Below are 15,859 nucleotides of genomic sequence, written 5' to 3' on the forward strand. Positions count from 1 at the left end.
CCTCCATACCTTTTCCCACACTGCACCACCTGCTTGGAATACCCTCTCACCTCTTCTTGCCAATTAGTATTCTGCTTATCTTTCAATGCTTTCAAGCTAAGTCTTGCTCACTTAATGAGGCCAACTGTCCACTAGTCCACATTGTTGTCCCTCTTTGGTGAGTTCCTCTTAAACCACATCATGTGACTCTGAATTACAGTGTGGCAGCCTGAAGAAATTCTGGGAATATCAGTTACACCAAAGAATTATAACAAGGTAGGTGAAATGAGACCATATGAGGAAACCAAATTAATAATAGTCACTAGAATATAAGCTCCACAAGGGTAAGAGTTTTTGTCTATTTTAAGATATTATTTATTTATTTTTAGAGAGGGGACGGGAGAGGGAAGAGGGAGAGAAACATCAGTGTGTGTTTGCCTCTTGTGTGCCCCATACTAGGGACCTGGCTCACAACCCAGGCTTGTGCCCTGATTGGGAATTGAACCAGGGACCCTTTGGTTCGCAGGCGGGCATTGTATCCACTGAGCCACACCAGCCAGTTCATCTACTTTATACATATATAAAATAATGTAACTTAAGGCTTGAAACAGTGCCTGGAACATAGTACACATTCAGTGAATACTTGATTCCCACACTTTGCATTAAGCCAGTTACCCCAGAAGAGGGTCTCAGGGAGTGTGAGGCTATGGCACGATCTTACCTTGCCTTTGAACAGGATCACTGGGCAGACAAACCGTCCTCTGCACCTGGCTGTCTTGCTGCGGTTAACGAGGTCTTGCAATTTGCTCACTTGCACAGTGCTCTGAAACCTGAGACACAGACAAGAGAGGCAGGTAAGGTAGGTTTCTAAGTGGGCATGTATATGTGTGTGTGTGTTTTTGCAAAGACTCCAGTGTATTAAAATTTAAGTCATCCTGATTTCAGAACCTTTAAGATAAAAAAAAAGTGAGCTACTCTAAAGACATAGTACATAAAATACACAAATACACACAGCAAACTGCGTGTTATTACCAGTCTTTTCCTCTCAGACTAAGATAACGAGTGCTCTGAGGACCCTCTGGAATTCATAGGGTCATTTTTGCTGGAACAAAGGAGGTGAAAGACAAGCTATTTTTGGCATTAAGAAGCATACTGGTTATTACACTGGTTTGGTAAGGGAGCTTTTAGAACATGAGTCAGGTTTAGAAATGAGCTTCAGCAAGTCACCCCCCATCAAATCACATCAAATCAGTAGACCTCTAAAATAAGGGTCTACTCTCATAGATTCACCTACTGATCCTTAGTAAAAGGCTCCAAATCAACCAGTCAGAGCTTCTGGTTGCAAAAGAAACCTGAAGTAGTAAAGTTAAAGAGCGGGAAGCTATCCCAGCTATGCAGAATAACCAAGTAGAAGGGAGGGAAGACTCTTATGTTCTCTACTTACAAGGGTAGATCTTCCAGGTCAAGTCCTAGAGGGTCTTTAACCCCATGCTGTATTACTTCTAGGGATCTGCATATTATTTCAAGGCACATATACACAAATAATTGCTTCAGAATGAGTAAGTTCAGTGACCCCTACATATCTGTGGTAGCTTTTTAAGTATGGGTATTGTTGGCATTAAGAAAAACACTAAGTCTTTTTTAAGACTAAAAGAATATATATATCTCCACCAAACTGGCATTGTAAGAGATGGTGAAGGAACTGCTTTAAGAAGACAAAGAAAAAGAAAGAGAGAGAGAGGGAAATACAGATACCAAGGAAAAAATGACAATGAATGAGTATCTATCAATAATAATCTTAAATGTAAATGGATTAAATGCTCCAATCAAAAGACATAGGGTAGCTGAATGGATAAGAAAAGAGGACCCGTATATATGCTGCCTATAAGACATCTACTTAGAACAAAAGATTTACTAAAAGTGAAGAGATGGGGAAAAATATTCCAAACAATGGACATGATAAAAGAATGCTGAGCCCTGGCTGGTATGGCTCAGTGGATTGAATGCCGGCCTGTGAATCAAAGGTCGCTGGTTCAATTCCCAGTCAGGGCACATGCCTGGGTTGAAGGCCAAGTCAGGTCCCCAGTAGAGGGCATGTGAGAGGCAACTACGCATTCATGTCTCTCTCCCTCTCCCTCTCTCCCTCCCTGCCTCCCTCTCTCTCTTCTAAAATAAATACGTGAAATCTTAGGGAGTTCCGGCCAAGATGAAGGCATAGGTAGAAACCCTTTTGCTTCCTTGTACAACCAAAAGGAGGATAATAACCAATCTAAACTCAATAAACAACCAGAAGTGCCAGAAAATCAAACTGCATGGAACTCTGACAACCAAGGATTAAAGGAAAAATCAACGAGAACAACCAGACTGGCAGCTCTGTGGTGCAGCAAAGAGGGTTGCCCTGCCTGGGGGAACACCTAAGGCCTCACTCCCTTACAACTTATCAGGTGTGCCAAGAAAAAGAAATAGGACCAAAATGAAAGAACAGAGCAAAACTTCAGAAAGAGAACTAAGCAATGAGGAGATAGCCTACCTATCTGATGGAGAATTTAAAGCCCTGGTAATCAAAATGCTCATACATCTAATTGAAATTGGTCGAAATATGAAAAAAACAAATGAAAGATACCTAATGTGAAATAAAGCAAAATATTCAGGGAAGCAACAGTGACAGGAAGGAAACCAGGTCTCAATCAAAGCAACGATTTGGAACAAAAGGAGAAATAAACATTCATCTGGAACAGATTGAAGAAACAAGAGCTTTAAAAAGTGAAGAGAGACTTACAAACCTCTGGGACAACCTGAAACGTTCCAACATCCAAATTATAGGGGTGCCAGAAGGAGAAGAACAGCAGCAAGAAATTGAAAACTTACTTGAACAAATAATGATGGAAAACTTTCCCAATCTGGCGAAGGAAATAGACTTCCAGGAAGTCGAGAGTCCCAAAGAAGTTGGACCCAAGGAAGCACACCAAGGCACATCATAATTACATTACTCAAGATTAAAGATAAGGAGAGAATCTTTTTTTTTTAATATTTTATTTTATTTTTTAGAGAGGGAAGGGAGGGAGGGAGGGAGAGGGGGAGAGAGAGAGACAGAAACATCAATGTGTGGTTGCTGGGGGTTATGGCCTGCAACCCAGGCTTGTACCCTGGCTGGGAATTGAACCTGGGAAACTTTGGTTCCCAGCCTGCGCTCAATCCACTGAGCCACGCCAGCCAGGGCCAGGAGAGAATCTTAAAAGCAGCAAGAGAAAAGGAGACAGTTACCTACAAAGGAGTTCCCATAAGGCTATCAGCTGATTTCTCAAAAGAAACCTTATAGGAAAGAAGGGGCTGGATACCTACATCCAAGATTACTCTATCTAGCAAAGCTATTATTTAGACTGGAAGGGCAGATAAAGTGCTTCCCAGCTAAGATCAAGTTAAAGGAGTTCATCATCACCAAGCCCTTATTATATGACACGTTAAAGGGACTTATCTAAGAAGATCAAAACTATGAACAATAAAATGACAACAAACTCACAACTATCAACAAATGAACGTAAAATAAGAGAAAAACACAAAAACAAAAACTAAGCAAACAATCAGAACAGGAACAGAATCAGAGAAATGGACATCACATGGAGGGCTTTCAGTGGGGAGGGGGAAGGGAGGAATTGGGGGGAAGGTGCAGGGAAGAAGAAGCATAATTAGTAGGCATAAAATAGATGGGGAGAGATAAAAAATGGCATAGGAAGCAGAGGACTCAAAGAACTTATGTGTACAACCCATGGACACGAACTAAGGGGAGGGAGAATGCTGGAGGGTTAGGGGGGCAGGATGGAGGGGGGATAAAGGGGGAAAAATTGGGAAAATTGTAATAGCATAATCTATACAAGTACTAAAAAAACCCTGATTCATTCTGAGGCACATTTGTCTCTGGCTATAAATAAATCTGTGAAACCAAAAAACAAACAAACAAATAAATAAATAAAATCTTAAAAAGAAAAGCTGGGGTAGCAATACTTATATCAGACAACATAGATTTCAAAACAAAGGCCATAAAAAGAGACAAAGGACACTTTATAATACTTACAGAATAATCCATCAAAAAGATATAACCCTTGTAAACATATATGCACCCAACATAGGAGCACCTAAGTATATAAGGAAAATCTTGGAGGACTTTAAGAAAGGTATCAACAGCAACACACTCATAGTAGGGAATTTTAACACCCTGTCAACAATGGATAGATCTTTCAAGCAAAGAAACAACAAGATTATTGTGGCAATGAATAATACTCAAGATTAAATGGACTTAATTGATACATACAGAACCTTTCACCCCAAAGAAACAAAATATACATTCTTTTCAAATGCACATGGAAAATTTTCAAAGAGAGACCACATGATAGGACACAAAACAAGCCTCAACAACTTCAAGAAAACTGAAATCTCAAGCATCTTCTTGGATCATAATGGCTTGAAACTAGTAAGGAACCTCATGAAAAAAACCCAAAAACATTCAAATTCATGGAGACTGAATAACATACTATTGAATAATGAATGGGTCAGCAATGGGATAGAAGAAGAAATCAAAAAGTTCCTGGAAACAAATTAAATGAACACACAACAGCCCAAAACCTAAGGAACACAGCAAAGGCAGTCCTGAGAGGGAAGTTTCATAGCAATACAGGCAAACCAAAAGAAGATAGAAAGACAAATCTCAAATAAACCTAACCCAACATCTACAAGAACTAGAGGAAAAACAACAAACAAAGCCCAGAGCGAGGAGAAGGAAGGAAATAATCAAAATCAGGGCAGAAATAAATGACATAGAGACTAAAGCACAATTCAAAGGATCAATAAATCCAGGAGCTGGTTCTTTGAAAAGATACACAAAATTGAGTCTTTAACCAGACTCATCAAGAAAAAAAAGAGGACCCAAAAATAAAATGAGAAACAAAAGAGGAGAAATTACAATCAAAAGCACAGAAATACAAAGGACTGTAAGAAATTACTACGAAGAACTGTATGTCAAGAAATTTGACAACCTGAGGGAAATGGACAAATTTCTAAAAATATATAACCGTCCAAAACTGAATCAAGAAGCAGAAAGCCTAGATAGATTGGCAACGACTAGTGAAATTGAAGCAATAATCATTTAGGGAAGAGCTAACTCCTATTTTTCCAAACTACTCCAAAAAATTCAAGAAGAGGGAAGACTCCCAAATTCATTTCACAAGGCCACTATTACTCTAATTCCAAAACCAGGTCAAGATACAACAAAGAACCTGGCTGGTGTAGCGCGCGCTCACGCACGCGCTCTCTCTCTCTCTCCCTCCGCCCCTCCCTTCCCTCTCTAAAAATAAATAAATAAAAATCCTTAAAAAAAAAAGAGTTTAAAATTATTTAAAAAAAAGATACAACAAAGAAAAAACTATAGGCTAATATCACTGATGAACAGATGCTAAAATTCTCAATAAAATAGTGGCAAACCAGATCCAGCAATACATTAAAGAGATCATACACCATGATCAAGTGGGATTCATCCCAAGTATGAAAGGATGGTACAATATTTGCAAATCAATAAATGTAATACATCACACAAAACAAAATGCAGGACAAAAATCACATGATCATATCAATAGATTCTGAAAAAGCATTTGATCAAGAACAGCACCCATTTATGATAAAAATCCCTTAGCAAAGTGAGAATAGAGGGAGCAAACTTTAACATAATAAAGGCCATGTAAGAGAAACCTACACATCCAACATAACCAATATCATACTCAACATAACCAATATCATACTCAATGGGCAAAAACCGAAAGCTTTCCCATGAAGATTAGGAACAAGACAAGGGTGTTCACTTTCATCACTTCCATTCAACATAATACTAGAGTTCCAGCCACAGCAATCAGACAAGAGAAAGAAATAAAAGGCATCCAAATTCGAAAGGGGGAAGCAAAACTGTCATTATTTGCAGATGACATGATAGTGTACATAGAAAACCCTACAGACTCCACCAAAAAACTATCTGACCTTACAGGTGAATCTGACAAAATAGCGGGATACAAAGTCAATATTCAGATATCAAAGTCATTTCTGTATATTGCCTACACCAACAATGAACCTATCAGAAAGAGAAACTAGGGAAAATTTCCATTTACTATCACAAGAAGAAAAATAAAGTACCTAGGAAAAAATTTAACCAAGGAGGTAAAAAACCTGTACTGGGAAAACTATAGAACACTAAAGAAAGAAATTAAGGAAGATATAAATGGAAGTATACACATTGTTCATAGATTGGAAGAATTAACATCATTAAAATGTCCATACTACCCAAAGCAATCTACAGACTTAATGCAATCCCTATTAAAATGCCAATGATATACTTCAGAGATTCAGAACAAATATTTCAAAAATTTATATGGAACCCAAAATGACCCCAAATAGCCTCAGCAATCTTGAGAAAGAAGAACAAAGTAGGAGAGATCACAATACCTGATACCAAAGTATATTATACGCTACTGTAATCAAAACAGTCTGGTACTAGCATAAGACCAGACACACAGATCAAAGGAACAATAGAAAACCCAGAAATAAACCCATGTCTCTATGGCTAGTTAACATTTGACAAAGGAGGCAGGAGCATAAAAAGGAGTAAAAACACCCTCTTCAACAAATGGTGTTGGGAAAACTGGAATGATACCTGCAAAAAAATGAAACTAGACCACCAACTTACACCATACACCACAAAAACCACAAAATGGATAAAAGATTAAACATAAGCCATGACACCATAGAAGTTCTAGAGGAAAACGCAGACAGTAAAATTTCAGATATCCTATGCAGCAATATTTTCACTGATATATCCTCTAGGGCAAGGGACATAAAGGAAAGAATAAACAAATGGGACTTCATCAAAATAAAAAGCTTCTGTATGGCTAAAGGAAACATCATCAAAATGAAAAGGGAACAAATGTATGGGAAAACATTATTTGCCAATGATACCTCAGACAAGGGTTTAATATCCAAAATATATAAAGAACTCATATGACTCAACACCAGAAAGACAAACAATCCAATTAAAAAATGGACAAAGGACCTAAACAGACACTTCTCCAAGGAGGACATACAGAGGGCCCAGAGACATATGAAGGAATGCTCAGCATCACTAGTCATCAGTGACATGCAAATTAAAACCACAATGAGATACCACTTCATACCAGTCAGAGTGGCCATCATTAACAAATCAACAAACAAATGCTGGTGAGGTTGTATAGAAAAAGTAACCCTAGTGCACTGTTGGTGGGCATGCAGACTGGTGCAGTCACTGTGAAAAACACATGGAATTTCCTCAAAAAACTAAAAATGGAACTTCCTCTTGATCCAGAGATTCCACTGCTGGGATTATACCCTAAGAATCCTGAAACACTGATTCAAAAGAACCTGTGCACCCCAGTGTTCATTGCAGCATTTTTTTACAACAGCCAAGTGCTGGAAATACCCTAAGTGCCCAACAGTAAATGAGTGGATCAAAAAACTGTGGTACATTTACAAAGTGGAATACTATGCAGCAGAAAGAAAGAAGGAATTCCTACTTTTCACAACAGCATGGATGAAGCTGGAGAGCATTATGCTGACTGAAATAAGCCAGGTGGTAAAATAAAAATACCATATATTCTCACCTATAAGAGGAACCTAATGAACAAAACAAACAAGTGAGCAGAACAGAACCAGAGACATGGAAACAAGGAACAGACTGACAGTGACCAGAGGGGTGGGGGAGAGGGACAAGAGGGGAAAGAAGGGGAAGGGTCTAACCAAGGAACAGGTATAAACGAGTCATGAACACGGATAACAATTTGGGGGTTGACAGCGGGAGCGGGCAGGGTAAGGAGAGAGCAATAGGGAAAATTGGGACAACTGCAACAGAACAGCAATAAAAAAAAAATAATAAAAACAGATAAATACTATGTGTTTTTAAAACATTGCTGATTTCTTAGTAGCCTTCATAGATATATTCTCAAGCCAGTTATTAAAAATATTACTATCAAGTAGGGATCTGAAATTAAAGTTAAAAGGGGTCTTCAAATAAAACCCTGGACTAATGGTTTGATCTTAGAAAGAGAACAAGGAGAATATGGTAAAGGAAGAGGATTTATAGTCTCCACAGTGTATTTTCCTGAAGGTCTGATTTAAGATGTCACTTTTGAAATCCTTTTTTTTCTTTTTTGAAGAATGGCAAACTTGAAGAAGGTGGGGTGCCTTTTCAAGAGGCCTGTAGGGTGACACAGGCCAAGCAGCCAGGCTCTAGAAAACACTTGGTTCACTGAAAACCAAGTCTGTCACCTTCTCTCCACTGGGCTTCTCTATGACAGAAAAGGGCACCTCAATACAAAGGAACTGCCTAATTAAACTCAGAGTCCATTAGAACACAAAAAAGAGCACAGACAATCCTGTTCATAGCAGTCTTCTATCTTCTGGAGGCCCCAGGCCATTTTCATAGATCTCCTCAGAACTGTCAGGGGCAACTGACTCCCTTAGTCCACACCAGCAGTTAGCTCCCTCTGAGCTCTAAATGCCTTGAGGCTACATTTGATTCTCCCAGGTTGAGTCCTTCCATTGAGCAAAACCAAGCAAAACCTTCCACAAAACGAAGGTGGAGAACAAGTCACTATTTCCCTCAAAGGGGTTCTGTGCAGCCTTTTAATGTAGAAGCACGCACACTTACTCTTGTCAGGCTAGTTGATGGTTTATTTTCCTGGTTCCCCAACTCAAAGAACCAATTCAGTTTCTGTTCCCAGTTCCTGTTTTTATTTTTATTGTCTTGTGGCCTCAGGACCTTCTTGCAGTGCTACATACTGCACTGTGTCTGGCACTTGATGCTCATATTTGAATAAGTTTGTGTATTTGTTTGTCTTGAAGGACTTAGCCCTTAAGCTATGGAATCTGATGCTATCTCTCTAGGTAGACAATGTCAGAACTGAGTTAAACTGTAGGACACCCAACTGGTGTCTTGAGAATTGGAGGTGTGGAGAAGCCCCTGAGCTCCCCCATACACGAGGGAAATGGGTGCAGAATTTTAACCATTGCCTTCCAATGCCTCATCTGTACTTCCCTAATTCTGGTTCTTGTTACACTGTCATTGCTTACTTACTGGTCCGTGCTACCCACTAGACCTAAGGATAGGGACTTTATCTAGCTGGTAAGGCTTCCTATTGGATCTCTAGGGTCTGCCACATGGCAGGATCTCAACAAAAACTTGCTGGTAAACATGTGCTTTGGCCAGCCCTGGCCAAACTGATAACTCAGTTGATTAGTTACCATCCCAATATGACAAGGTTGTGGGTTCTAGCCCTGGTCAGGGTACATAAGAGGATCAACCAATGAAGACATAAATAAGTGGAACAACAAACCAATGTTTCTCTCTCTCTCTCCCCCACCCCTTCACCTGTCTCTTAAAGTTAATAAATAAAAATTTAAGTAAACATCTGTCTTGGCTGTTCAGGCATCCTTATCTAGGTTTCTATTCCCAGGTGATGGGCTAAAACTAGGGAGGTGGGTTAAGCAGACCTAACCACTTCCTGAATCCAGTTCTACCCTATGTAACACCATCTAATTAGTGTCATATTAACAGCAAAGCCAGATATGCAAAGAAGCAAAAATTTCTACTTCTTCCCACCTAAATGTGCATATACTCCCTTCTCTTCAATGAACAGGCTTAACTCACTCGGTATCACTTCAAGGCCCTGAAGGCAATAAAAAATAAAAACAAACTCCAATAAAAATTCCAGGTCTAGGGATATACCACAGTAGCCCTGGCCTAGAAGGTAAGACCCTGCTAGACAAGGTGGGAAAGCCATAGTGATGACAGAAAAAAAGGCAGAGAGGTAGACAGAGCAAGGTGAGGAAGATCTAGTTGTGAACCCCACTCTGCTATCTATGTTAGTGGGTATCAACTTCTTCTGTACAATGGAAGTGATCGTCTTCTTCACTCAGTGGTTGCAGGCCTTGAGTGAGTTAATGTGTGAAACTCCAACACATGCCAAAGTGTAGGCACTTGACAAATGTTAGTTTCCTTCTCCTTAAGCACTGGATTTAATCAGAACTAAAGTTATTTTCTTCCCAGAAAAGCTTCTGCAAGGCAACCAAGACTGAATTCCTTACAGTACTGCAGCTACAGGGTGGTTTGACATTACCTGGAAGCTTGTTAGAAAACACAGATGTTCAGGCTCCACGCTAGGCCCACTGAATCTGATTCTGTCTTACAACTAGAGCTCCAGGCGATTCACTCACAAAATAAATTAGAAAAGTACCACTTTGACTATAGCTGAGCTTAGCTTAGTGTCATGACGCCACCGTGAGGTTTTACAATGCAGTCAGCACTGAAGAAGGTTGGAGGGAGAGCAATGGCAAGGAGAAAGCGCTCCTGTCCAGAAACTTTAGCTTCAGGGCTTATAGAAGGTGAGTTGACCTAACTCTGGAAGTTAAGAAGACAGAGGAACTATACATAATAGGACCATAGGGAAGCCCAATTCTTTAGGCTTGGAGTTCCCTGAAGTTCTTAGGTTATACAACTCAGGATATGATACGATTTGTATGATCTACATACAACTTGTTTTTCTAATATTTTGACTTTTCTCAGTGAACCCCACCACAAGCTCAAGAGATGGCACACTTACGTACACCCCATTTTTAAATGAGAAAACTAAGGCTTAGTAGTCCTTGAACTCCTCCAAACTGGTTGTTCTGCTTGAAAGCCTTCTTTGGCTTCTGGTGGCCCACGGCAGGGGTTCTCAGACTACGGCACATGTAAAACTGATGTAGGGAGCTCTCTGAGACTGTAGATTCTGCAAGTTCTGATTCGGGGGCCTTGGAATCTGTGATTTTAATGAGTGTTCAGGGTATACTGGGAAATAAACCTACTAACACTCACAGGTCCACACTTTTTGGCCTGATTATCAAGACCCTATACCAACTGGTCCTAAAGGATATTCCAGGGACACTCCTACTCATCCTTCTAATTCCAGCAAAAAAGGATCTCTACTACGGGGTCTTCCCAAACACACACACACGCACACACCAGACTGCTGGTATGCCTACAGCACTTCTCAAACCTTAACGTGCACACAAACCACTGGGGAATCTTGCTGTGATTTTGATAGATTCAGTGGCTATGGAGCTCGAGATTCAGAGTCTCTAGCCAGTTCCTGGGTGCACTAATGGGCATGCCATGGGTATGGATGGCCTGCTACACTTTGCAGCATAACTCCTATAGCGCTCATCCTAACATTGCATTCACGAGGCCAGACTTTCACAGATGTTGTTGAAAATAGCTCCTAGAATTCCCTTAAGATCAGCAGCAAGCAGGGTGACTGGGAAAACAAACTTTGAGATCAACATAAAGCATTTCCAAGAGCCCCAGTGCTGTTATTATTTTTTGGTGTCTGCTACCATTTTACTGCTACCATTTACTGACCACCTATAGGCTGCGGACTGTGCCAGGTGCTTTGTGTCTGCTAGGCCCTAAATAAATGGTAGCTCTTATTTCTAATTTTTACAACAAACATACCAGACTTCTAATAGCCACGATCATATCAGGGACTGCACTAGCCACTTTTCTAAAGAGGTATGCTTACCAATGAGAAAAGTAACAAAGAAGTTAAATAATTTGCCCAAGTTATTCACTCAACCAGCAAGTAAGGTGGCCAGCATGTAAACTCAAGGAGCCAGACTCCAGACCACAATCAGGCTCTTAGGCATGTGGACACAGAACACCTTTCACCCACTTATTCTCTTTTTTACCACCCATATTTTCTTTAAAAAAAGGACACTGAGGTTCAGAGGGGTAAGGTGTGAATTGCTACAGGGTGGGAGTGAAGCAGAAGTCCAGGGCTGTGCCTCCCAACTTCCATTCTACATCAAGCTGCCTTGCCAGTCTTACATATCAAACCCTGAAGTGAATAAAGATGCAGATGAGGCTTAACACCCAGGGAAAGTGAGTCAGCCCAGCCCAGCACCCAGCCCAGCTGCAGACTTCCTGACTCTGAGGAGCTGTCAAGGCCTCCCCAGACAGGCACACTCTGGTCACGTAATGCTCACGTGTCTTTCTCCTTCTCAGAACTTTCATACTCCAGGAACACGATGTGCTGGGGGTAGTGGCCGCAGATGTCCCCATTCACATTTTGGATCACGCTGTAACAGTAGTCTCGGCCAAACAGCTCCAGACATCTCTTCTCGATGCGCTCAACCTGCATAGAGGATGAGACCTGGGCATAAAGAAGGTTCTGGGGCTCTGAGTGTGAGAATTAGGGAGTTCATGACCTGGAGAGGTCACTGGAAATGACATGTGCCACTCTGATTACTATTCAATGCCAGGAAAAGACCTATTGCTGGGTCACAGGTCCTAAGTGTGTAGTTCATGAACCAATATGTGGTATGCTTTGGGAGGGTCTTGAACCCCTTAATATTGCAGTGAAACTGTCTTAATAAACATTTGAAAGAGAGGATTACAATTTTCATTAGATTGTCAAAGGAGTCCACAATCCATAAAATATTAAGAACTCTTGCTCTAGTTTACTTTAACTGGACTAATCCCTTATCTTCCCTTGGCTCCAGATTCTTCCCCATTCTCCAGTCATAGACCAGTGCTTAGAAGCTCTAGTGAAGGAACATTTCCCCTTAAAATTGCTCATTTTATTCACTGTTCCAGGAGAGGTCCACTAAAACAGGCCTAGGACCTGTAACATCACGAGAAGTCTGCAAGAATTCAGAGAGGCTCTAAGGCTGGTGCAGTGAAAAAGTCAGGGACAACTTCTGGCAACCATAATCTTCAAGGGTGTGTAAGATGAAAAAAGGGCCCAGTAAAACCACTAACCCTCTTCAGCCTGTGAAAAGAGGAATAGGGAGGAAAAAAATTCACAGAGCAGCTGAAACTTGGAATCCCCCCACTTTAAGGAACATGAGTTTCATCAGGAAGCCTGTTTAAAAACTGTAAACTCCAGATTCTTACCCTCAGAAATTATGACTTAGCAGGATTGGGCGGGACCAGCAAGTCTTAATTTTTACAAAGCACCTCAGACAATGTGGAAATAGGTGGTCTTCAGACTAAGGTCTAAAAATACTTGGTGGTTTGGAGAGTGTAAAAGTGCCATCATGACCAAAGGCTTTCCTGGGTTACTCCACAGACTAGCACATGCCAACTGAGGTATGTCACAGCACTGGCAACTTCTGGGACCCAACCAGAGTTTCGTGGCCCAGGATGGAACAGAATCCCACTAGAAAACCTGATGCTCAACTTGCTAAAATCATGCGGGGAATGAGAGATGGGTCACTGCATGGTTAACAAGACTGCCATCAGACTGCCAGGCAGTGCCTAGGATGGCAATGGCTTAACCAGACTGGAAGCCTTTCAGGTCTAGAAATAAGGAGGTTAAAGGGAATCCCAAGCATAGAAAAAAGGAACCGAGACCTGCCTTTGATAAAGGAACAGAAGGAGTGCGGGCAGTCTTCCCGCTCTACAGGGGAAGGAAAGGGCTGGGCCTAAGATTACTGTCTTGCCTGATAGGAGTATAAGGAGGCAACGGTTCATCTCTTGGTTCCATTCTGTCCCACTACTCCAGCCCCTTCATTCCGACCTATGTATTAAATGGAGCAATACTCTAGACTTTTTTTTTTTTATTCCAAGCGTTTATCTCCCTCTTTCCTCTCCCCCATGCAGGGGAGTAACTCTCCTCAGCCCCTCCTCTCTAATCTCTGAACAGGGCCCCTCACTGATCCTTGACCTCCAAACCCCTTGTATAAAACCAAAAGGACGTCCTTCCTCGCCTCAGTCCGACCTCGGTTCCTCCTTTTTCGGTTTTAAACCCAACCCTTACTCTCCGGATCCAGTTCCTAGGAACTCCCCTCTCTCCTTCCTCTGATCCCTAACTTCAGCCTTTCCGCTGTAACTTTCCAAGCCAGGACTGTCTCCTGTTCATCAGGCCTCCGAGCACACCTTAGAGCCGCCAGTACCGCTGCAGTCCTTGGCTCGGTACTGAGTCCGGGAGAATTCCTCCAGCAGCTCCCCGAGCCCCGGCTCCTGCGGCGGCGGGTGGCCCGAAGAAGTCGAGGACCCCACCGAGGCGGCAGCGGCGGCCCGAGCGCCAGCCATGGCCCAGCCCCCGAGTCCCTTAGGCGTCCCGTGTCCCCTTCAGCGCGACTCAACTCGGCCCATGGCACCTGGGGGTACAGACTCCAAGCCCGGAACCTCAAGCACCGCTTTAGCCTCCGCCTTCCGCTTCCACTTCCGGCCCCGCCCCACCATTCCGGATGTTTACCTCGGCACTGGCCAATCGGAGCCCGGGACTCGCGCCTAGCCCCCCGATTACCGGCCCACCGTCCTACGCGGAACGATCCAAATGGTCTCCGGGGCGGGGTTCGAACTACTCGCAGAAACCTTGTGCTCCGCCCCACGGGGTTTCCCTTGGGGAAGCCGGGCTAAACCATTGGGGCTGGGGGTGGGGCAGTGAGAGAAGTAGAAGGAAGGAACCATGGGAAAGAAGCCGAGTAAGAGTGAAATAAACCATTGCAGGGAGAGGAGGAGACTATAGGAGGCAACTGGTGTTGGCAGCCATAGTAATAATAGTAAGACTAAAACAGTGTTTCATGGGGCACTCTGCTTTCACTGCTCCTTACGATGTCCCGGTGATTTTGTAGTGCTGCTGTCATCTGCTTGTTTTATTGAAGAAGAAACCCACATGCATAACTGGCTTGAAATTCTGAAAAGAATATGGGGCTGAAAAGCCCCATATTCTTTTTCTTTTTTCCTAATGGTCTTGATAAGAAAGCCCAAACGTGTAAAAAAAAAAAAAAATATATATATATATATATATATGCAAGAGTTTATATGACCCAAACTGGAAACAATTGCCGGGAAGCAAGATCTCAAATGTCCAGAGAATTGACAGTTTTGCAGTTTCTTCTATGCATTTGAAATTATGGAATGAATTTAAGGAAGACTATCTGAAAGTGGAAGAAAGCAGGGCAGGGATTAGATTACAGGATAGTTGATAAGATTATGTGCTCGGTTGAGGGTGAATACATTTATTTTAAAGCTGTGTTAACTCGGATACACAATAACAATGGACAGGGCTTGCTCAAGGCAAAAGATAAATCTTTGACTAAAAAGTCATATGCCCGCCATGAACTGCACACTTATGATCAGGTCACCCTGTGAGGTTCTTTCTGTATAATCCCTTTTTTCATGCTTACTGGAATATTGCAAACATTCACAAAACTGGAAAAATAGTATAATGAACCCTCATGTATCCATTAGCCAGTTTCAACAATAATCAACATGTGCCATATATCTTTTTAATCAATCCCCATCCAGTAGAATTATTTTAAAGCAAATCTCATTATTTCATCTGCAAATACTTCAATATTTATCTTTGATGGATTAAGTAAAAATGTTTTAAAAAGACAATTTAAGACTTTTTAAATTTTATTTTTAGAGAGGGGACAGGAGGGAGAAAGAGAGGGAGAGAAACATCAGTGCACAAGAGATACATCAGTTGGTTGCCTCTTGCATGCCCAGGCATGTGCCCTGCCTGGGAATTAAACCAGCAACCTTTTGGTTTGCAGGCTCGTGCTCAGTCCACTGAGCCAGACCAGCCAGGGCCTAAGGAAGGCAATGTAGGTAATACAAACAAACCATCGATATAAACAAACTTTATGAATTTATGTGATACAGACAAACTTAGTGAAGTGGGTAGTCTTTGTCCCCAAGGGTCCAGAAAACTGTAAAATGGGATGCAAGGCAGAAAGCTTTTATTTGATAAGGAATAGGAACAAGGCAAATAAAAACAGAAAATGAATTGTTACTGGACAGAGGACCTGGCCCTGAGCAGGTCTC

General features: G+C 41.7%; 1 protein-coding gene across 6 annotated transcripts in view; it reads right to left on the reverse strand.

Annotated features, from left to right (window-relative positions):
• The window catches only part of MTMR14 (myotubularin related protein 14), a 55,378-nt gene extending 41,092 nt beyond the window's left edge, over positions 1-14,286 (reverse strand). For 4 of the 6 annotated variants that reach the window (XM_036030848.1, XM_028518081.2, XM_036030851.1 and 1 more), the window contains exons 1-3: positions 13,961-14,267; positions 12,067-12,215; positions 701-809 (exon numbers count right to left, since the gene is read on the reverse strand). In XM_036030848.1, the coding sequence (XP_035886741.1) occupies positions 701-809; positions 12,067-12,215; positions 13,961-14,116 (414 nt within the window). In that variant the 5' untranslated portion in view covers positions 14,117-14,267. Of the gene's footprint in view, positions 1-700; positions 810-12,066; positions 12,216-13,960 lie in introns of all 6 variants that reach the window. The other 2 variants (XM_028518079.2, XM_036030849.1) reach the window with 2 other exon arrangements.
• Positions 14,287-15,859: the final 1,573 nt, after the last annotated feature.

Source organism: Phyllostomus discolor, chromosome 7 (assembly GCF_004126475.2).
Source record: "Phyllostomus discolor isolate MPI-MPIP mPhyDis1 chromosome 7, mPhyDis1.pri.v3, whole genome shotgun sequence".
Taxonomy (NCBI): Eukaryota; Metazoa; Chordata; class Mammalia; order Chiroptera; family Phyllostomidae; genus Phyllostomus; species Phyllostomus discolor.